The 22777-nt window shown below is 38.0% G+C and overlaps 1 protein-coding gene across 1 annotated transcript in view; it reads right to left on the minus strand.

The window, feature by feature from the left end:
* Positions 1–22777, minus strand: part of myo15ab (myosin XVAb) — a 70528-nt gene that overhangs the window by 34960 nt on the left and 12791 nt on the right. The window contains exons 11-28 of the mRNA XM_049469476.1: positions 22672–22730; positions 20424–20547; positions 20244–20339; positions 18173–18304; positions 17779–17904; positions 16346–16423; positions 16037–16191; positions 15108–15153; positions 14583–14707; positions 11889–12006; positions 11183–11358; positions 10804–10888; positions 9451–9504; positions 6325–6406; positions 5641–5771; positions 4116–4211; positions 3791–4026; positions 553–731 (exon numbers count right to left, since the gene is read on the minus strand). Coding sequence (XP_049325433.1) covers positions 553–731; positions 3791–4026; positions 4116–4211; positions 5641–5771; positions 6325–6406; positions 9451–9504; positions 10804–10888; positions 11183–11358; positions 11889–12006; positions 14583–14707; positions 15108–15153; positions 16037–16191; positions 16346–16423; positions 17779–17904; positions 18173–18304; positions 20244–20339; positions 20424–20547; positions 22672–22730 — 2098 coding nt within the window. The remainder of the gene's footprint in view (positions 1–552; positions 732–3790; positions 4027–4115; positions 4212–5640; positions 5772–6324; positions 6407–9450; positions 9505–10803; positions 10889–11182; positions 11359–11888; positions 12007–14582; positions 14708–15107; positions 15154–16036; positions 16192–16345; positions 16424–17778; positions 17905–18172; positions 18305–20243; positions 20340–20423; positions 20548–22671; positions 22731–22777) is intronic.

Genomic DNA, 22777 nt, shown 5'->3' on the forward strand with positions numbered 1-22777 from the left:
GTACTTCCGAATCAAAATAAGGGTTGATTGATGTCATGATATCAATACCATCATATATGTCCTTCTGAGGACCTGCGCTACCTCAACTGCAGCCTACGCTTTAGAACACAACTACTGCCTTGATTTGGGATATCCTGATGGCTAGCCATGCTACATTATTGGATTTTACAACAAACAGCAGCTTGTAAATTCGCTCTCCATCACCTAAACTGAATAATAAAAGCATGATTGCACTTTCGGTCTGGGACGTTGGTGTGTTTTAACAGTGACGAAAACAGCTGCTAATCTTCAGTTAAAACCAAAGTCTACGGCATTACAACCTGTTTTCTGCTCATTAATGTTAATTTGCATAAAGTTGAGCTGAGCTCAAGCTGTTTGCCCTGCTGAAATTGCAACACATTTACAGTGTGTACGCATGGTTATGCAGTAAGGAATGGATAGTATGTGTAAAAAACTGTTTACAGCAGAAAACAGCTGCATTTCATTTGTTTTCACCTTAGAAACAGTTGACCTAAAGTTCAACACAACTTGACCTTTTTCAAACTGCCATACCATCAAAGCAGTGCACCTGCAGGACCATGTGGGCTTTCTTGCGGTTGGCTGTCCACTCCAGCAAGGAGAGGGGGTAGGTGCGGGCTGCCTCTGGGCCCAGGTGGGACTTCTGCATGGCCTGGAGCAGCTTGTGCTGGCACAGTGCCTTAAAGCCATTAAGAGCGTAGTCTGAAACAAACCTGTGAGAAAGCAGGAGAGAGATTAATTTGCCCCTTCTGGCTATAATGTATAATTCCTTTCATGTCAGTATAAATGTGTGACTGTCTCTGCTTTCTGTGAAAGAGTTAAAGGGTCCTATCGTGATGCCATTAAAATAGCATCAGAGTTTAGGAATAAATCTACACTGATGGGAGTGGTGGTCTGGAAGTGAGGTGTGTTCACAGGTGCACTACTGACTGAAACGAACCTAGACAACAGTCAATCATCAGAGTCCATTCCTATAGGTGCACCCAGCTCACGTACACCCCCACTCCATAAACACAAACCTCAACAATAAACAGAATAAAGAATAAAATAACATTTCTGTTCCCTTAAATATGCTGCTGGTGTACAGTGTAAACACGCATGTCAGTATCCTCTGCTAAGACACACAAAGAGTCACGCCGTTAAGATAATAAGATTAAGATTGAGACTGTATATTTCACATTACACCCAAAACACACCTATTATTATTTAAGACCTAATAAAGACCTATTATTAATTAATTAAGTACCAAACTATAAGGCGCAATATCAATAAACATTTATTTTCTGGTCTATTTTCACACATAAGGTGCACCGGATTATAAGTCGCATTAAGCGACACTAGTAAGGATGCCTAAATCGAAGTGAGCAAGGGTGTCGCCATGTTTCCCTTCTAATGGGGAAGCTAGGGAAGTGCCTGGTAAACAAAACTGTAATTAAAAAAATATATATTTCAAAGTCAAACGAGCACTGAATGTTAATCTTCACAGATTTCTCTCCTAAAAACGGTTTATTTGGGTGAATAAAGCTCTTCCGTTTAATTACAGTAACCTCAGATTTCCAACATTTTGTCTAAGGGTGAGTTTTCAGTGAAGTTTCCACTGAAAATGCCACTACAATGCTAGAGGTTTGTCCCACGTAGCTTGTTTTAACATGCATGACAAACATGCAGACTACATTACAATATATTCACCTCTGAACTGCAAAAGAGCTAACGCTGTGGTTAGTGACAAATGCTAATGCTGCTGCACTCAGCCTTAGTTCTGGAGAAACTACACTGTGCTTCAGTGGAGAGGCTTTACTGCTCCTTCATACCTGGCTGGTAAAATTCATACATGAGGCGCACCGGATTATTATAAGGCACACTGTTGATTTTTTGGAAAATTTAGTGAAATTAAGTGTGCCATATAATCAGAAAAATATGGTACATGCCTTTTGTGCGTTTCGAGCCGCTCAACATTCATAATTAAAATATGAATTCTAATCAAAGATTAGACTTTGTCCATGGTCCTAAAAACATTTGCAATAGAAACTTTTGACTGAATTGTTTTCAACATGTTTGTGGGTTCTGTGGAAAACTGAAACTGAACTGTTTTTCAAGGCTGCTTTGGGCTCCACATCCAAAAGCACAGTAACTCTTTGTTAGCTGTTACAGCTAACTAATTAAGTGTCATTACAGCTAGCCTACGTTTTGTTTAATCAGCTAAAAATGCTAATCCATGGTCAGGTGTGGCCTTACTCTTTCTGGGTCAGTAAGATAACCTTCCTTGTCCCCAATTATTCAGAGTGATGCTAGCCAGCCTGGGCGTCTGCTAGCTTACATAACAGCACTGGCAATTAGTGCTCCCTTTCAAGCCTCTGCTCAGCTGTCCAGTGACGTTATGTTAGCAGCAGAGAGGAACTAGCTTGGGTTGGCCGTCCTTACGTCTCTTAAAGGAATAAAAAAGTATCTTCAGACCTTCAAGCGATGTCACTGTCGCAAACAAATTTCAAAATTTGGGATTAAATCATGCGAGTCTTGCTGCAGTCGAGTTGCGGTCGGGTCATCTCGATCGTTCAGGGTAAGGTATTTAGGATTAAAAGTTTGAATCAGTCTTTTTCACAACCTGGCATTCAGATAAAATCAACCGTGTTTAATATTATCGTAAGTCTTGAGACTTGGCTCACGCAAATAGTGACGTGAACAGTGTCAACAACCAATAGGAGAGAGAGCTACGAGAAGACGCAAGGCAAGAATATTTTATGTGACTCTTTACAGAGGATTTGAAAAAGAGCACATTTTGCAGTTAATATGCCTTATATGGCTCTTACTTTAAAATGTACAGTATTTTAAACACAGGTGGCACTTTAAAGTCATTATATTAAAAGTTAATTTATTTTGCACAACTTTGTCTTATTGTGCATTGTTATTTTTGCTACAAACTAATTTAATTTGCAAGAATGATGGCCTTTTATTGCATTAATTCTATCTAAAACAAAGCTAAATGCATAGCCATAAAACTATGATTCTTTGCTATGCAAAAAAGGGAGGAAAGAAGCTTATAGGCAGAGTTGAACACAAAATAAACATAAAAGTATTCTATAAAAAAAATATCAAGAACTAAAAGTGTGGCAGAAAAATAAACTGTTGATGAGTCTCTGATAAATCACAATATATTTAAAACATTATTTATAACTCAATATATGTAATATGTATTGTGCATGAACTCCACCAGAAGCATGATGGGAAATCATCTCAGTGAGAATCTAGTTGCAGTCTCGCAAATAGTGATTTTTGCAAAATCTTAGTCTGTGAGTAAAAAGTTTGTAACTTATATTTATATATGATATGGTTAACTGCCTACATTTAGGTTAACAGTTATATTAATCCAGTTGTACTTCATTTTTATATGCTGTTATTAATGCTAGGCTGACTGGGAAAGGGAAAAAAGCCCCTGAAGAAAGTAAAACGTTCTAATTGTTATGTCCCAGGTTATCATTGCAAGAAATATCAGTTGATAACAATGCATTATATGGTATTTTAGGTAACTTATAAAAGTTGGATGGATTTAATGACACACAAATAGATAAAACTGCTACTTTCACTACTGTTGATGTGATTTCTTAGTTCCTAAACTCAGTTCAAAGTTGGCCAGGCTTTCTTTTACAGCAGGACATCTATCCTGAGTGGACATTCCAGTTCAAATTTCCTACTTGAAACAAGGAAATTCTGACATCTGAGCTCAAACGGGATGCAGACAGACAGAGAAAGAAGAACATCATGTTTTATATCTTACTTCAGGAGATACTTTTCCATTTTCTCACTCGGAGCAAAGGAACTCAAACAGGCCGCCATCAGCAACCAGCCTCTCTCCGCATTGCGCTGGTTTTCGTTCCGCCACACCTGATTGGCCACCTGAGCCAAAATTTCATCCCTGATTGGAGGGGTGGCCAGGCCCCGTTGGATGATGTAGTTTCCAAACAGGTTCTCTTGAGCACCATTTAAGTTGGGGTCTCCCATGAAACGCAGAATCTATGAAACAGATAAACCAAACCATTGAAACGAAGTTACATTACCAATCCCAGCTAAATTCAAGTAAACAGTAACTGAAGTCATGTTACCAATAGAAAGACATCAACAGCATCTTGATTTAGGTCATCCTCCAGACGAGTGAGAGGAGCCTCCAGAGGAGCTGTCAGCATCCCAAACTCCATCTCCTGTACACACACACACGTCAATTATATACAGTCCAGTCAGAATAGCATGACCCCTCCTTAATTCTTCATTCACTGTCTAGTTTATTAGCCCCACTGACCATATTGGAGTATTTTGTAGTTCCATAATATATACAGACTGTTGTCTGTTTCTTTGTGTATTTCATCATCCTCCATCATTATTCTGGCACGGTGGTTTCAGACACAGCAGTGCTGCTGGAGTTTTTAAACACCTCAGTGTCACTGCTAGACTGAGAACAGTCAATCAACCAGAAATAACCAGTCAGCAGCTTCCTGTGGGAATAGTCCAGTAGACAGCGTCCTGTGGGCAGCATCCTGCATGACCACTGATGAAGGACTACAGGATGACCAATACAGTGTGCCGCAACAGATAAGCTTCTGTCTCTGACTTTACTTCTACAAGCTAGTAATGGATAACATTTTGACCCAGCTCACCGCTAACGTTAGTATGTTAATGTGTTAGCTAGCTCGCCGCTACTGTTAGCTAGCTCTTCGCTAACCTTAGTTCTCTCCCTGTTAGTATTATGCAGCTCTCTGCTAACCTTAGTTCTCTCCCCGGTAAAGTTAGCTAACTCTTGCTAAAGTTAGTATGTTAGCAAGCTCGCCGTTAATGTTAGCTAGCTCTCCGCTAACCTTAGTTCTCCGCTAATGTTAGTATGTTAGCTAGCTTGCCGCTAAAGTTACTATATTAGCTAGCTTGCCGCTAATGTTAGTATGTTAGCCAGCTCTCCAATAATGTTAGTACGTTAGCTAGCTTGCCGCTAAATTTAGTATGTCAGCTAGCTTGCCGCTAAAATTAGTATGTTACCCAGCTTGCCGCTAAAGTAAGTATGTTAGCTAGCTCACCGCCAACGTTAGCTAGCTTTCTGCTTACCTAAGTTCTTTCCCTGGATTAGATGTTTACGTGTGTTTTCCCACCGGTATTAAACACACCGTCTGAAATGAAATATCTACAGCAAATTGTACAGTAAATTTAAGACAATTTAAGATCTTAATTACCCAGATTTTAATTTAAGACATTTTAATACTTTTAAATGAACCACAGAAACCTTGTAAAGGAGTGTAAAGTAAGTGTTTATCCAAAAACTCCACTCACTGTACCAGCACAACACACACTAACACACACAAACACCACCGTGTTAGTGTTGGTGCAGTGCTGAAAATAATGACCCACCGCCCAATCTGCTCTGTGGGGTCCTGACCAATAAAGAACAGGGTGAAAGGAGAAATATAAAGTGTTCAGAGAAACAGAAGAACTACAGTCTTTAATTATGGAATTACAAAGTGTTCTCTATGGCCAATGTGTAAAAACAAGGAGGTGGTCATACTATTCTTACTTGACTGTGCAAAAGCACATTATATACATGGATTAATATCTGTGAGAGTGTTTGTATGTGCATGTGGTCCTCACCCTAAAGTTGGAGCGGATGTATTTGGTCATTAGATGGTTGTTGATATCCAGAGGCAGAGTGAGCTGATGGTCAACCTGTACTTTCGGTGCCTGAACCAGAGCCAAGCACTCCGAATGCAACTCCCTACCAGCTGTAAACACAAGACCATCTTCACATTAAAATACAAACAGTAATGCAACTGTGGAATTGCCTGCCATTTTAAAGATGATTCTAAACAAGCCATAACCTTACCCAGTAAATTGCACTCTGAAAGTTGGCCAGAGCCTTCTGAGAGCTTATCGTATTTTACGCACTATAAGGCACACTTAAAATCCTTAAATTTTCCTGCTGAATTACAAGGAAAACATGGCGACACCCCTATTCCTTACTAGTGTTGCTTAAAATGGGCATTATAATAGAGCGTGCCCTATGTATGAAAATAGGCTTTCATTGATAGTGCGCGTTATAATACGGTGCGCCTTTTAGTTTGTAAAATACGATAAATGCCTAAATCTAAATCTCTTGGAGTGACCAAACTTTTGTATTTTGCTCCTTTTGCCTTTTTAAATAATCCACTACTCTTTCATACATCAGTTCATCTTCTACTCCCTTAACTGTTCACAATAACAGAAATGTGCACCAGGGCTTTTACTGTTAGCTGCTGAATTGAAATATCACACAGTTGTGTTTAGTAAGTGAATGACCTGCTGTAGCCTGCAGCAGTCCTCCCAGTTCAGCAGGGATCACCAACTGCGATACATTAATCACCTCTCGACTGGCTCGCTCCTGCAAAGATAGAAAGAGACTCCTCATTAAAGCAATAATATAACGAATATTTAAATTAGATTAAAAAAAGTCAATCAGTCAAAATTTATGATCAAAGTTTGCTCCTCTGATTTGCAATGGAGTTAGAATTCAAGTGTATGATTATTTAAGCATGCAGTTTGAATTTGCACATTGCTTATTAGTGCCTTTTAACCCTTGTGTGGTGTTCGGGTTTGTAGGACCCGTTTTCATTTTTCATCAAATGATACTTTTTTGTGAAAAACATATATCAAAACACATTTTCGATAACGTCCCCCCCCCCACACATTTATATTACATACGCCCCCCCCCCCCCCTTACACATTTATATTACATACGCCCCCCCCCCCCCCCCCCCCTTACACATTTATATTACATACAGTATGTTTGGCCAAGGGCTAATACACTTTGCTTCATTCATAAATTTGAAACTAAACAAATGTTCTACTCATGTCTTGAGTTTAATTTATTTAAATTCATTTTCTTTTACATTTTATTAAAAAAACTAATAAAAAAGAGTAGCACTTTTTGAAAGAAATGTAACATAAGAAAGGTAAAGGACAAATATTAACCATGTAAGCTGTTTATATTGCTTGCAATTTAGGTGAAGCAAGCATGTGTAAAGCATTTTAATGTAAAATTGCTTAACTTTGCTGAATTAAATACAAGTAACAAAGTAAACAAGTAACAAAAATATGAACACCACACAAGGGTTAAGCTTCCACTGCATTTGGATTTATGACATTTAGCATTAGTGAAAGCAATGATCATGGTTCAGATCGGCTCATCGTTTTTGAATTATGGACAGGATCATTTTTTAGATCAAAAACATTTGTATTCCATCCCACATTTAAAATATGTTAAGAAATCCCTCATAGCCTATTTTGGGTAGTTTACCTCCTGGTGAGAGATTGGCACCCTAAACACATTTTATGCCTAGTTGACAGACTCTGTCAGGGGTGCACTATTGGACTGAGAGAAGCTGGTAATTTCCATGAACTGCCATTTTTTGCAATGTAATTGAAAATATAAAAGAACAGCTGAGGCTCCAAATGTGTCAGCCTACAAATAGGCAGGATCTGTCCTGTGACCAAACATGCTGCAGGACACCACACAGAACTTGTATGTCTTCACGCTCAACCATATCTCATCTTATATTTAGGCTAGATGCAGCTCAACATGATTCTAAGGCCTCCTCGCAGTTGTACAGTTTTCTCTAATAAACATATCCTTTCACTCTTACTTTGTAGATGTGAAAAAAAACAGCTGCAGATTTTTTCACAACACTCCCACCACCATGTTTATCAGATAAGGTGGTATATTGTGTAGGTTTTGGATCCATGGCAGAAAGAGCGGAGACCCAACCCAACATCAAGAGGCTAGTGGTATGAGTGAGTGCACTGTATAACATCATTTATCATACACAGCACACAGCCCTGGTGGCTCCAGTGTAAACCTAAAAAGCTAACTTTGGACACCACATAAAGCAAAATACTTTTATGCTTTATTTATTTGTGTCTATAAGGGTGAGAATATGGTACTTTCTAGTACTATATTGTAAGTATTTCTGAATCGTATAGAACAGGGGTGTCCAAACTTTTTTTGTTGGGGGCCAGAAGGAGAAATATATTTGAAGTCATGGGCCACACTCCGTAATAAAACAAATAATGAAATATACCACTTTCAATAATACATTTTCCTGATTATTTCATTTATACACCATCTTACTTGACTAACTGTCGTTATCTCTGACAGTGTTGTGTAAACTAAGATTTTTCAAATTGATGTTTATTTCATGATGTCTCTTAATATAAAACTCCTTAATTACGGCAACTTTTAGACTCTTTGACCCGTTTTTCTGCGCTAGAAATGCGCACTCTCTCCGCTTTTAGACTCTTTTGCCCCGATTTTTTGCGCTAGAAATGCGCACTCTCTCCGCTTTTAGACTCTTTTGCCCCGATTTTTTGCGCTAGAAATGCGCACTCTCTCCGCTTTTAGACTCTTTTGCCCCGATTTTTTGCGCTAGAAATGCGCACTCTCTCCGCTTTTAGACTCTTTGGCCTGTTTTTTTGCGCTAGAAATGCGCACTCTCTCCGCTTTTAGACTCTTTTGCCCCGTTTTTCTGCGCTAGAAATGCGCACCCTCTCCGCTTTTAGACTCTTTGGCCTGTTTTTTTGCGCTAGAAATGCGCACCCTCTCCGCTTTTAGACTCTTTGGCCTGTTTTTTTGCGCTAGAAATGCGCACTCTCTCCGCTTTTAGACTCTTTGGCCTGTTTTTTTGCGCTAGAAATGCGCACCCTCTCCGCTTTTAGACTCTTTGGCCTGTTTTTTTGCGCTAGAAATGCGCACTCTCTCCGCTTTTAGACTCTTTTGCCCCGTTTTTCTGCGCTAGAAATGCGCACTCTCTCCGCTTTTAGACTCTTTTGCCCCGATTTTTTGCGCTAGAAATGCGCACTCTCTCCGCTTTTAGACTCTTTTGCCCCGATTTTTTGCGCTAGAAATGCGCACTCTCTCCGCTTTTAGACTCTTTTGCCCCGTTTTTCTGCGCTAGAAATGCGCACCCTCTCCGCTTTTAGACTCTTTGGCCTGTTTTTTTGCGCTAGAAATGCGCACTCTCTCCGCTTTTAGACTCTTTGGCATGTTTTTTGCGCTAGAAATGCGCACTCTCTCCGCTTTTAGACTCTTTGGCCTGTTTTTCTGAGCTAGTAATGCGCACTCTCTCAGCTTTTAGACTCTTTGGCCCGATTTTCTGCGCTACAAATGCGCACCCTCTCCGACTCTTTGGCCCGTTTCTGACACCTAGCGTTCAAACTTTGAATCTCACATTATAAAAACCTGCTTAACAGCGGGCCAACTTTCATTCTATTCCTAAAATACCTCGTGGGCCGCTCCAAAAACGGAAACCGGCCGCAAATGGCCCGCGGGCCGTAGTTTGGACACCCCTGGTATAGAAGAATAGAATAGAATACTCATAAACTGCAGCTAAACAATCTACCATAAGATCATAAGTATCTGTGTTGGTTTACCGCTTCCAGTCTCCTCCTCTCCTCCTCTGCCCTTCTAGCCAGGAGGACATGTATCTGTAACAAACACAGAAGAGGTTCAGTTAAAAAAACCCACATGTTTAGTGCAAGTGGAACTGTATCGACAGCATTCATTACTCAGTTCATCATCAAAATATATAAAATAAAAAAATCACTTGTTTTGTCCATAGTGTGGATAGTGTAAACAGTATTTGAAGGTCAAACTATTTATAATAAGACTATTTAATTACAGGACTTTTTCCTGGTAACATCTTATAAATAGACACTACAACACCACTGATTTGGTGGTTTACTGGGAACAGCCCTAATACACACTCACACACACAGAGTGTTTTGTATCAGATTATGGAATGCCCTATTAATTTGGCATCTACTACTAGGTCTTAAAACTCGTAAACTTGTCATGAGCATGCTGGCCAGTATGTAATCTTACTCACAAGATAGCACCTCACAACAAAGTGTGGTTGTTCCCAAGCTGTTGTCTAAAGTAACAATGTACAATTAACACACTGCTGACTTCTGGCATATCAGTGTAATTCTGATACAGTTTAATTCTAATTCTGATACAGTTTCATTCTTATTCTGATACAGTTTATTTCTAATGCTGATAATGTTTAGTTCTAATTCTAATCCTGTAATGTTCTAATTCTAATACACTTCAATAAATAATTTTTATACAGCTTAATTCTAATTGTTATACAATTTAATTTCTAATTCTGATACAGTTATTTCTAATTATGATACTGTATATTTCTGATTCTAATCCAGTTCAATTCACATTGTGATAAAGTTTTTATGTTTTTAGATATGATAATGTTTTATTCTAATAATCATCCTGTTTTATTCTGAATCTAATACAAAATCAATTCAGATTTTGATACAGTTATATAATTCTAATGCTGATTCAGTTTTATTTTAATTCTAATCATTCTAATATTATTTTATTCTAATTCTAATACAAATTAACTGTAATTCTGGCACAAATACATTTTTATTCTGATCCTGTGTATTTTTACTCCTAATACAGTTTTATTTGAATTCTAATACTGTTTCATTCTATATCTAATTTTGATACTGTTTAATTCGAATAGTTTCATTCTAGTTTTTATACTGTGTCATTCTAAAACAAAAACAGTTTAACTTTAATTCTAATAGTTTAATTCTAAATTGTAATTCTAATAGAGTTGAATCTATGTCCTGTAACGCTGTGTAATTCTAATTCTACTATAGTATTATTTCAATTCTAATACCGTGTCTTTGTAATTCTAACTGACCATATGCACCTTAAAAAATAAAGAAAAACAAAAACAAGAACAATCCTGGCAGACAGCTTACCCTGATGTAGCGTTTGCGGTTGGTAATGAGCTGAATCATTGAGCGGAACCTGATCAGGTTCACACGCATCTGAAGAAACCAGCGCCTAAACAGCAACACAGACAGGGTTTAAATGTCAGTAAAGCAGAGTGATGTCATTATCATGCTGATTATACTCTTTATGCTAGCTAAGCTCATGTTTAAAGACTTCTCTATCCTAAATGGCAGCACAGTTTTACACTTAGCAATCCTGAGTCTGATAGTTTAATATTTATTAAATGATAGATTTTAAGTTATGCATATTGATTGGAAATAACAGCAGATGACGTGAGGTAAACTAAAGGCTAATCCTTCTATCTGTCTGAAAACAGTGTTGGTATTTATGGAAGTTGTACTTTACCTTACAAGGAAGCCTCGGCAGTGGGACTGAAGTCTTGACATGACCAGGCGGAACTTGAGGAATTTTTGACGAGCGAAGTACATGCGAATGTACCGCTGTAACGTCAGTGCAGCTATGTGCCTCACACGATCACGCTTGCTTTCCAACAGCTGATAAATTTCCTCTTTCAAAAATAGCTGAAAAAAAGGCCACACCAAAAAACATTCAGATAATAACAGGTCTTTGCCATTTTTTACACCTGCAGTAGGAATAAACTGAATATTAGGCAACTTTCTTTTTCAGAATTAGTGAAAAGACAGAATAGTTTATAATGAAAAATGGCTACTATATAGTTTATATACAGTAAGTCATCCTACAGCATTTACTCTAACAGTTTAAAAAGATTAGGACACTAGGATTGTTTTAGACAGAAGCAGCGGCTAGTACAGCACTGCTGATATAAATGTGTGATTGTAACAACACTGCTGAGGTTAATGTGTTGTGCTCTGTTGGTTTGTAATAAATAACTGTTTTGTAGCTAACAGCTTGAAAAAAAAACATATTTAGGTCATGTAATTTGGGAAGTCATGGGAAAAAAGTGGCAAATTTAATAAAAACTTGCAAAAAAACATATTTGGAATTCGGGATTTAAACAAATGGACAAAAATGATCATTTTGGTGCATTCCTAATGTACAGCCATCTTTACCACCGGTTATGCAAATTTACCTTCGACACGCCCACTTGATAATCTCCTTTTTGGATTGGACAGAGCTTTGTTAGCATAAGTACACAGTTATCTCCATCTGGAGGCAGGGCTGTCTTCAGTCCCAGCAGTGCTTTATATCTGCAATTAAGTCGATAAAGCCATTTTACAGCACAAAATACAATACAATACAATACAACATTGCAACATAGCATAGGCGTAGGAACCGGGGGGGATGGGTGGGACATGTCCCACCCAATATTAGAAACAGGTGGATTTGTCCCCCCCAAAAATGATATCAGTTCGCTCAGGTCAGCTGTACTATTAATGAGGAGACAGACCGGACCAATCACGGAGCCGGTTCAGGTATTAAGTCACGCCTCTCAGTAGAAACAGCCAATCAGCTTGCTGGTTTTGCGGCGCGCGGAGCAGAGGCAGTTTGCTGTTGGGGAAGCCCCGCCCCCTCGCTGTGAGATTTAGCAGCGGGATCGGGACGCAGCAGCTTCAGCTGATTTTAAAACAGATATGGATATACGGAGATGTTTCTAAAATAAAGGTAACGATAGGCTAACCACTTAAACTGTGATGATATGTTTCTGATAGCTGGTTAAAAATACACGTCTCTGAATCAGCACACAGTTTAAACCCACTGTGATTAATAAACTGCAGCTGTGTTAGTGTGTAAGCTTATCTTTGGAATTAGCTAGATTGGGAGTCAGGGTTAAAGGAAAAAAATAAAATATATATGTAATGTTTCCCTGTACCTGATCAGCTAATCACTTTAATTTTCAAACTGTTTATTCATTTAGGATTACAGGACTTACTGTGAGCTATAATGAACGAAAATTGATTTAACTAACTAGTTATCTAGAAGCTGGATGTAGATGATCGCCAGAATTTCGTACAGTACTTTAAGTTGGTAGTTTAAAGCAGTTACTTAACCCCGATCACTGCCCTAAACTAGTGTCATTTACTGAGTTTACCTGTTAAAATCCTTTAGCCCCCTATGGAGCCTAAATTAATCATGTATATCCACCAGAGGAAGCTCTAGAATATGCAGAAAAGTTTTAATATGCAGTAGAATATATAAGAACTGGGTTGAGAAACACTGCTGTAACGTGACTTCTGTTCATTTGTATTTCACAGTAAGACCACATATCCTGACGTTTATAAAAGTCTCTATGAAACGTAAAGTTTAAAGTTTTACATAAAAGGACACCATCTTAAGAAGAGCTCTCAGTAGAAAAAAATGTGCAGGAGAAAATGTAAATATACAACAGAATTGACATGCCAATACATAATAATAATAATAATAATAATAATAATAATAATAATAATCTGTTATATTATTTTAAATATTAGGTGATAACTCAGACATTGCTTGCATAATTTTTCTAACAACAGTAACTGTAATGTGGAGTAACATGTTTAGGTTGTAAAATCACCTTATAATAATAATTTACTTTTAATTTAAAGTAATTTCCACAAATGTTGTTCTAGGAAACTATAGGGTGGGCTTGGGTTCATATTGGCAAATGTGTCCCCCCCAATATCAAGCCCGCTCCTACGCCCTTGCAACATAGAGAGAAATGTGCAACAGGCAGGGACCACCCCTCAATAATTTAGTATCCAGACTAAATGGCCATTAGGTATGTACAGTAAGTAGGTTCATAGGTAGTACCGTATTTTTCGCACTATAAGGCGCACTTCAAGGATGGTCAGTGTGCCTGATAATCTTATGTATGAATTTTATCAGTCTGGTTGTAAGAAGCAGTGAGGCCACGCCGCTGAAATACAGAGTTATACAGGAGTTTCAGTTTAGTTCTCCAGCACCGAGGCTGGAGCAGTATTAGCATTAGCCACTAACCGCGCTAAGTGCTAGCTCTTTCACCATTCAGAGATGAGTATTATCGGATTGTAGCCTGCTGCTAACCCTGGCTAGCACTGCTGGAGCAGCATTAGCATTAGCCACTAAGTACTAGCCCTAAGCACTAGCTCTTTTGCTGTTTAGAGGCGAGTATATCAAACAGTAGTCTGCGTATTTTGGGACGAAATCTGGAAATCTAAGATTACTATGTAAGTAAATGAAAGACCTTTACTCACCCAAACAAACAGTTTTAATGAGAGAAATCTGTGTAGATTAACATTCAGAGCTCAATTACAATTTTGTTTACTTAGCTTAGCTGTACCGTGGCGAGACCTGCTGATATAGAGGGAAAACATGGCGACACCCCTGTTCCTTACTAGTGTCGCATAATGCACCTTATAATCCAGTGCGCCAAGATTATAAAAAAAATAACACGAAAACATGAAAATAGACTAAAAAATATATATTTATTGATAGTGCAGATAGAGTTTTTTTTAACTGTTCCACTTCTGCCTTTGAGATACGAATATTAACCTTGCGGATGACCTCAAACAATGGACTAAGCCCTTTTTTTAAGGTGTGGAAAAACACTCCCACCACCATGTTTAACAGATGAGGTGATATGTTTTAGATCTATGGCAGGAGATGTGAAAAAATCAGGTGAGTCTCCTAAAAAGAGCAAAGGTTGAACACTTTAAATAATATTATATGCTAGTTTTCTGCTTTCTTTCCTGAGGCTGATACCTAAGGACCATTCAGATGTGTAGTTTGCCTGTTGCACAGCTTTACAGGTACGACACAGATACTCCAGGAACCATCTCTGTCTGACATGACTTAGCTGTGTTCTTACCTGTCTAAGAACTTTGGGAAAGGCACTCTGACTGGATATCCTTCCTTCCTAATCTGGATAGTATCCATGATTCCTAAATATCGGAGCTGGGTTGCCACCAACTCTGGGTCAAACATACCTGGTTCCTAAAATGAGAGTAAAAAGTACATAAAGTAAAATCATACATGCACAGGTGGACACACAAATATACACACTGTTTTGACCTTGTAGGCTTCTGTGGACATCAGAAATGCTCAGTCGGGTCTTTTGATTTACAGATTTGTTATGGACTACACACTGAAAAAACCCTCACAGATAAATGGGAAACCACAGCAACCCCACTACAACAACATGCAATACATCCAGCCATCCAGCAACAGTGTATACTAGTATGGGCACAGTAAAGCTTTAAAATACATATTGGAACATTGCTATGAGGATCTAATTGTATTTAGCCACAAAAGCACTGAGGTTGTTTAGGTACATCCACCAGTTTAGAGGACACAGCTGCTTTAAACAATTGCATGATTGAAATGCTGTAAATACCTTATTATTATTTGGCTTTATGCAGCGCACAAAAAACGGGTTACACCTAGAAGAGAAAGCACAAGAAACATAATGGGGTTAAGCTCTCAACAACTTTGTGTAACATTTTAAAATTTCATGTTGTTAACTAATTCTTACTCTTAAAATTCTACATACCATATTTTTCACACTATAATGTGCACTTAAAATTCTTAAGTTTTCCCAAAAAATCTTCTAATCCGCTGCGCCTGTTTCAGTTTCAGTATAGTTCTCCAGCCCTGAGGCTTGAGCAGTATTAGCATTAGCCGCTAACTGCGCTAAGCACTAGCTCTTTTGCCGTTCAGAGGTGAGTATATCAGCCTGTAGTCTGCGCGTTTACCGTGATAAAACAAGCCATGTGGGACAGACCACAAGCTGAAAATCACCCTGGCTTACCGGAACACTCAGGGTTTCTCAGTGTAGCGCTGTCAAGCGGCATTAGCCGCTAACCGCTAGTGCTAGCACAGAAGTGCTTTTTTTACAGTTACAATTACAGTTTTGTTTACTTAGCTTATTTAGCTTATGAGACCTGCTAAATTAGAAGGAAAACATGGCCACACCCCTGTTCCTTACTAGTGTTACATAATGTGCCCTATAATCCGGTGCACCTTATGTATGAAAATAGACCAGAAAATAGACTTTCACTGATAGTGTGCACTTTAGAGTGTGAAAAATAAGGTACATTCAAAAAAATACGGTACAGATCAGCCATACTTTCTTAATGTATGCAGCATATGGTTGTGCATTGTCTTGTTCAAAAATACATGAAAGGGTACAAATATGTTGTTTTAAAAGAAGACGTCAACACAACATAAATTAACCCAGAAAACACATTATGCAGTAGTCCCTTTGCAATCCTACATCTTAAATAAAATATTATTTTATATTTGTTATATATTTGTAGGACAGACCTCTCCATCTTGTCCAAAAGCTCCTGTAGAGAGTGCTGGAACTTGGCAGCGACGGTGGACGGCTGATATCTCCGGGTCACTGTGCTCTCTCTCTTCATTCCCCCTTTCTGCTGGTTCAGGGTCTCGGCATGCTTTATGAAAAGATTGGAAACCATCTGCACACACACACACACACACACACACACCGAACACACACACAGAGTTATTTACATTATTTTAAGGGATGATAACACATACAGAGAGCAGTGTAGATACAGAACTTCCACACATTCACTGTAATTACATATAGACAGGTTTGGACACACTTACACTGTTGTGGCTCTTGATGAACAGGTCCAGGACCTCTTGCCGAACCTGATCATAATTCTTATCCAGAAACTTGTGGACCTAAAAAGCAACAAATTCCTTGGTATTCAGACCACATTAGCAAAACCAATCAGTATAAAACCAGTGCGGCTTAAAGGACTAGTAGAAAACAGATTTTTCCACTGGATACTTGGGGTGTAACAAAGCATTGTTTGACGATGTGCATGGTGGGAACATATGACTCAGTGCTGTGTTTATGTTCATGTATTTGATTCGTGTGGGTCGGGAGAGATGACAGATTTCCAATAATGTAGTGAAGTGAAAATTAAGATGTTCGAATCTTAAATGCAGCCCAAAAAAATGTAATACTTTGTTAAAATACACAAAAACCCATTTAAGTAAAGTAATTAATTATATCTCCTTTATTATTATACACTATAACAATGATACTTAAACTCTAGATTAGATTGCCTAAATAAACAAATAAATGAAAGGGATTTGTTGAGAAACAATATATCAAACTATTTAAACATTTTCTTAAACTCCTATCCATCCTGTCATCTTGGTATAACCCCACCCCTATTAAGAACGTAACCTTTGACAGCTGTGAAATCATAACCTTCACACTGTTTTACTGTCAGTTTGTTCTCACTATTTCACACTTGCTGCATGTTCAGCAAAATTAATACTATTTCACCTAATTTCACTGTTGTATGTGTCACAGAGCCTTTATATCTGTGTAAAGCTGCTTACAGCACGCTGTCCTTCACTTAAAGTCATGAAGATCCTAAGTGACACATACTGAGCATCCTGACAGCAACACAACAGCAACAGGACAGTGTGTCAATATGTGTTTGTTTACCCTACCTTTCTTACAGAATGTGTGTGTGTGCTGAGAAACTTCTGGAGATAAAACTAGCACCTTTCAACAGTATATACTTAGCAATATAGCAATATATATATTTCAATGCTTTAGTGAAGTGGTTAACCCCCCGTATAACTAGTTCCGATCTGATTTCCAGAAAAAAAAAAAAATTAAATAGAGGTCATGAAATTGGTTTTGTACCATTTATGTTACATCAGGAGTTTAATGTTAAAACCTTAAAATATTAATATACATGCGTTATTTTCATCACAATATGAGAAAAACATGAACGAGTTGCTCAATTAATTTAATTAATAAAAAACTTTAATTTATACAAATAAAATAACTTTATAAAATCAATGTTCACCATGAACAATTCAAAATGTTTGCAACTCTTGGTCAATTATATTTTCATCAAATCATAATATTTGCTAAAATTGTCCACGCTGTCATGAAGCTTGTATGATATGAAACAAAAGGTAAAACTATAACGTTTTTCGAATGGGAAAATATGATCTCTGTGATATTTTGAAAAATAAATAATAATAATTATTATTATTATTATTGGTACCTGATACGTCACTCGGCCTGCGTAGTGCTTCACAGTGAATTCTGGCAGTGGCATTTTTGGCCTGGAGTAGAGCGGATTTTCGCCATGGTGATAGTGGCACTTCTGAAGGAAGGTGTGGTCAGTGGCCTGGGACAAGCAGGAGATATAAATGGTCAGTAAAATGATATCTCTCAAAAGTTTGGGAACACATAAAGAGCCCCCACATAGTGTAACACTTCCGAGTGTAACTTATTTAGCAATACTGTACACTCTAGCAACAGAGATTATTAACAAAAATAAGAGCTTATATATTAAACAATAAGGGAAAACAAATCATAACAAATCATATACAATTGCAAATCTGAATTATTCTACTTGATCAATGATCAACAATGTCAGAGAGTAAAGGTATTACCTGAGGAAAGCAGCTTTGGTCATCTAGAATACGAAATATCCCATGAGGCTTTGAAGCAATAAGGTCTATGCACGCCTGGTTATCGGTGAAGGACAGTTCCCTCCATCCGATCTGCTCTCGCATGTACTCTTCCTGTAAGAGACACCGGCATTTACAACTAGGTCAAGTCTTTCAAACAACTGGGTCAAGAGTTAAAGGTTTTAATAACAGGAAAACTGACCTTAAACAAACACAGGGCATCATTTTTAACCTAACCCCTAGGGATGCAACCAAAACCGAACAAAATAAAATTGTCCAATTTTATACCTTTAAACGAATTACACACAAATTGCCTAAGAGTATTTTTTATCTTCTTAATGTCCGGCGTGAGACACGTACATTTCAAACAGTTCACACGCTCACAGGCCACACCTTGTGTCCCTCACAGAAATAACTAGGAGAACACCCACCAAGGTGCTGTGCTATTTTTTAACTGTGAATGAAGAGCAAAAGCAAGCATTTTCCTACAGAATTCAAATGAAGCTTGCCACACACTAATCAATAAATTGAGAAATGTAGCTACCCAACAGCCAATTAAAAAAATGCATTGTTGTATCCTGATAAAAGTTACGTGATCCCGCCAATTAACTTTCTAAAGAAGACGATGCAGACTGACACAGACCGGATGATGCAGGAGCGCCATATTGGATGAGTAGCCTACAGTACAGTAAATCACCTCATCATTAGATTTTGCATTTCCTGATTAAAATTTGCACTTGCATCATAAAAATAAGGTGAGATGATGTTGTTAAATATTGTTTCCAGTTAATGTTAACTATACAATTTATATTAGTTTGTGATTTAGTGATTTCACACAGACATAAACCTAAACCTAAAACAAACCGTGTATTCACTGTGTGAACGTGCAGTGCAGATATAAGCAGTAAACACTACACATTACTGCATGTGTAAACAGCATGGAGCAGCAAAGACAGCATTGATTCATAGCATCTGGCTAATATATCAGATTAAACAATGCCTTATCAGCAGTTAAGCTCTGGTAAAAAAGAAATATATTTTATTTTTGCTGGATCCAGACCAGAGACCGTAAATAAGTGCGTTGTGTATAACTGTATAACTTGTTACTGACAACAAATAAATTGAGTGTGTCAACACTTTAAAGTTGACAGCCCTAAAAGAAATACAGAGTCTATTCTAGGCACACATTTAGCACATTTAACTAGGTTAGCTAACTAGCTAGCTAGGTTTGTTAACTAGTTAACATAAATACCTGATCAGGTCTATTTCAGTCATGAAATTTACCTGAGCACCTCAGCAGTTCTATTTCAGTCATAGAATTTACCTCAGCAGTTCAGTTTCATTCATAAAATGTACCTAAGTACTCCAGCAGTTCTATTTCAGTCATAACATTTTCAGTCATAACATGATGCTCCCTCCACCTTGCTTCACAGACATGATAAGGTTTGGATTTGGAATGCACAGTTTTTTTAGCTTTTGGTGACCATATTTTAATTTGGGTAAACCAGGACACCTGGTAGCGGGGGGGGGGGTAGAGCATTGTGTGTGTGCTCTTACTGTGAGACTGCACCGGAACGCTGACAGTCACGCTGTCTACTGCTCTCTGGTCCAATAAAGGTAATTTAAAAACCAGGACATTTCCTCACTTTCTGAAAAAAACCTGGGACGCCCGGGACAGGACGTGAAATACGGACATGTACCGGGAAATACGGACGTTTGGTCACCCTATTTTAGCTCCAACCATATTGAATATTGAATAGTGAATTTGTTCTAATAGTTTTCCTAGAAACATTGTGAAACTTCCAAGTGTGAAGTGAATAGTATTTCACTTCATCAGAATTCAAAACTGACATAGCTATTCCTTGTTTCCAGGTGTGTGTTCACTAGCATGAGTGTAAGTCTGTGTTCAAAGCCACAGATGGTCAGATGCAGAGGTTCAATTCTGTTGAACTGCTACACATCAGAAGATGTTAAATACAGTATGATCAGATAGAGTGTTTCACATTCATCTGCATCCAAGTGTTGAGAGAGTGTGTTCGTGTTGCACACTGACCTGCTCTTGCTTGAGGATAATTTTTGTAAAGAAGTACTGGAGCGTCTCGTTGGCATAGTTGATGCAGAGCTGCTCAAAGCTGTTAACTGTCAACTCCTGAAAATGGGAAAACACTGGTAAATAACTGTACATGGCAGCATGACGAGTACAAAAAAAATGCAAGAGTGCTTTTACACGTACCTCAAACCCATATATATCCAATATGGATATGGACTGCGCCTCATTCCTAGGGTAAACACGACCATTGATCCGCTCCGTTAGCCAACAAAAGAGCAGGGAATAAAGGATCTTGGCAACAGCGTCTCTATGACAGGGAAGAAAAACAGGCCAATAAAAAAGCCATTAACTAATAAGGATACTCATTATTAATGTATTAGGCTGAATCAATAGTGGTGGCGATGTAATGTGATGGTTCGTGGATGTGTAGATGTATGTTTTTGGTTTGAGTACTGTGTGTACTTTCACCGGCCACTGTATTTAAAACCGCTCTCTTATAGTTCTGGCTTACAGGTGTTCAGTTAGAGACTGTAAGTTTTTGGTAGTCATCCTCAAGCCTCTAGCCAATCTAATCAATGACCTGACCAGTCTGTGATCTGAGAGATGCTCTAGTGTGGACATACACCAGCATGTACCAGCAATGTCAGTGTCAGTAGTGCGAAAAGAACGGTCTACCACCAAAAGGCCCTCTGATCAGAAAATGGACAATAATGAAAGGTTAGGTAGAGCATCTCAAACAATTAGAATATCATCAAAAAGTTACTTTATTTCAGCAATTCAGTTCAAATTATACAGGTGATTAAGGCTTACAGCCAATGAAAATCCAAAAATCAGTGTCATGCTTCCCTCTGCTGACAACTTTTATGGAGATGCAGATTTCATTTTCCAGCAGGACTTGGCAAACTGCCCACACTGCCAAAAGTACCAGTTGTTCTTGAATAATATTAACATTTTCCGAGACACTGATTTTTGGGTCTTTATTGGCGGTAAGTCAATCAACAATCATCAACAATAAAATAAATAAACGCTTAAAATAGATCACTCTGTGTGTAATACATCTACATAATATAAGAGTTTCACATGAATTACTGAAATAAAATAGCTTTTCAATGATATTCAATTTTTTGTAATATTTTTTTTCTGATCTAGTGAACCATGTCATTTGTTAATACATGGAAGCTGTGAACCATCCACACTGTGATCAGCTACAAGTCTAGAAGTTATGACAGAGTCTGTGGTAATGTGGGGTTGCGTCAGTACACTTCTATGACTGCAGCTTTAATGCAGAAATGTAGAGAGAATACAAAATTGAGATCATAGTGATTAAAACATGTCTTATTTAAATCTCAGACATTTAGTTTGATTTGGTCTTGATTTCTGAAGTCAGTGGATCACCAAATAATTTACAAGTTAAACAACTTGGCCAAGTCAGCCCACCCTAGAAAGTTCAGGTCAAGAGCAAACCGCAGGATGTGTAAAGAAGCCTTGTGAATTCCTAAAATCTCCTCTACATCTTTTACTACACACTCTAAAAAACAGAGGTAAGATATAAGTACTTTTTTGTTCTCAAAGGTACACTTTTCATAATTGTACCCTCAAAGGTACAATACTGGTCTTTACAGGGTCAGATCTGTTCCCTTTGGAGTACAAAGTCTTTCCTAACAGCATTAAGTACAGATTTGTACCATTTAACCAGCCAAAAAGGTACATTCAGTATTCTGTATTACTGCACTGATAAAAATATATATATTTTAATTGCACATTTTTTATTTGAAAGCCAGAAATGTTTGGATCATCAAGTTTTTGACACATATTCAGTTGATGATAATGTTTATACTCTTTATAATCTTTACTGGCATGAATCTTGAGTCTTGCTTTCATGTTTTTTTTCCATTAAACTTTTTTTGGTCCTTTTCTGATGGTGGATTCTGTAACCTGACACAAGCTGTGGTTATCTCTCTCTCCCCCTCTCTCTCTTTGGTCAGGGACAGTGTTCACCAGAGACCTCTAAATAAATCAACCAGCAGAAAACCAACGAAGAAGAGCTCCAGTTCCCCCAAGACTGTCTACTGTAACAAGAATCCACAAAGTTTTTGAACAAATCCAAAGCTACAAACGTGCTAAACCGCAAAGTGTAGGTTTCCCAGACAAGGATTAAGCCTAGTAATAGACTGTATTTCCCTTTCAATGGAAACTCTGCATTAACAACGCTGTGTAGGCCAAGCCTAAGCTGAGAAACTGCCCCTAAAAGTGTACCTGAAAATTATTTGTATATAATTATTTACAGTTATTGGGAAAAGTAAGAGATTTCTATTGGTCTCATTGGACTTCAGTATCAGATCTGAAAACTGGAAACAGTGTTAACTCCTGGGAGGTCATGCGATTAATGACACAAAATGAATTTATGCAGTTACAGAAAGTGTGAGCTTACCTGGCATCAACAGCACTCTCTACAGACAGTGGAGTGTAGATTTTCTCTTTCACTGCCTCCTGTAAATAAATATTTTAATATTAGCATGTTATCATTTAATGTGGAT

This window comes from Astyanax mexicanus, chromosome 21 (assembly GCF_023375975.1).
Source record: "Astyanax mexicanus isolate ESR-SI-001 chromosome 21, AstMex3_surface, whole genome shotgun sequence".
NCBI classification, from domain to species: domain Eukaryota; kingdom Metazoa; phylum Chordata; class Actinopteri; order Characiformes; family Acestrorhamphidae; genus Astyanax; species Astyanax mexicanus.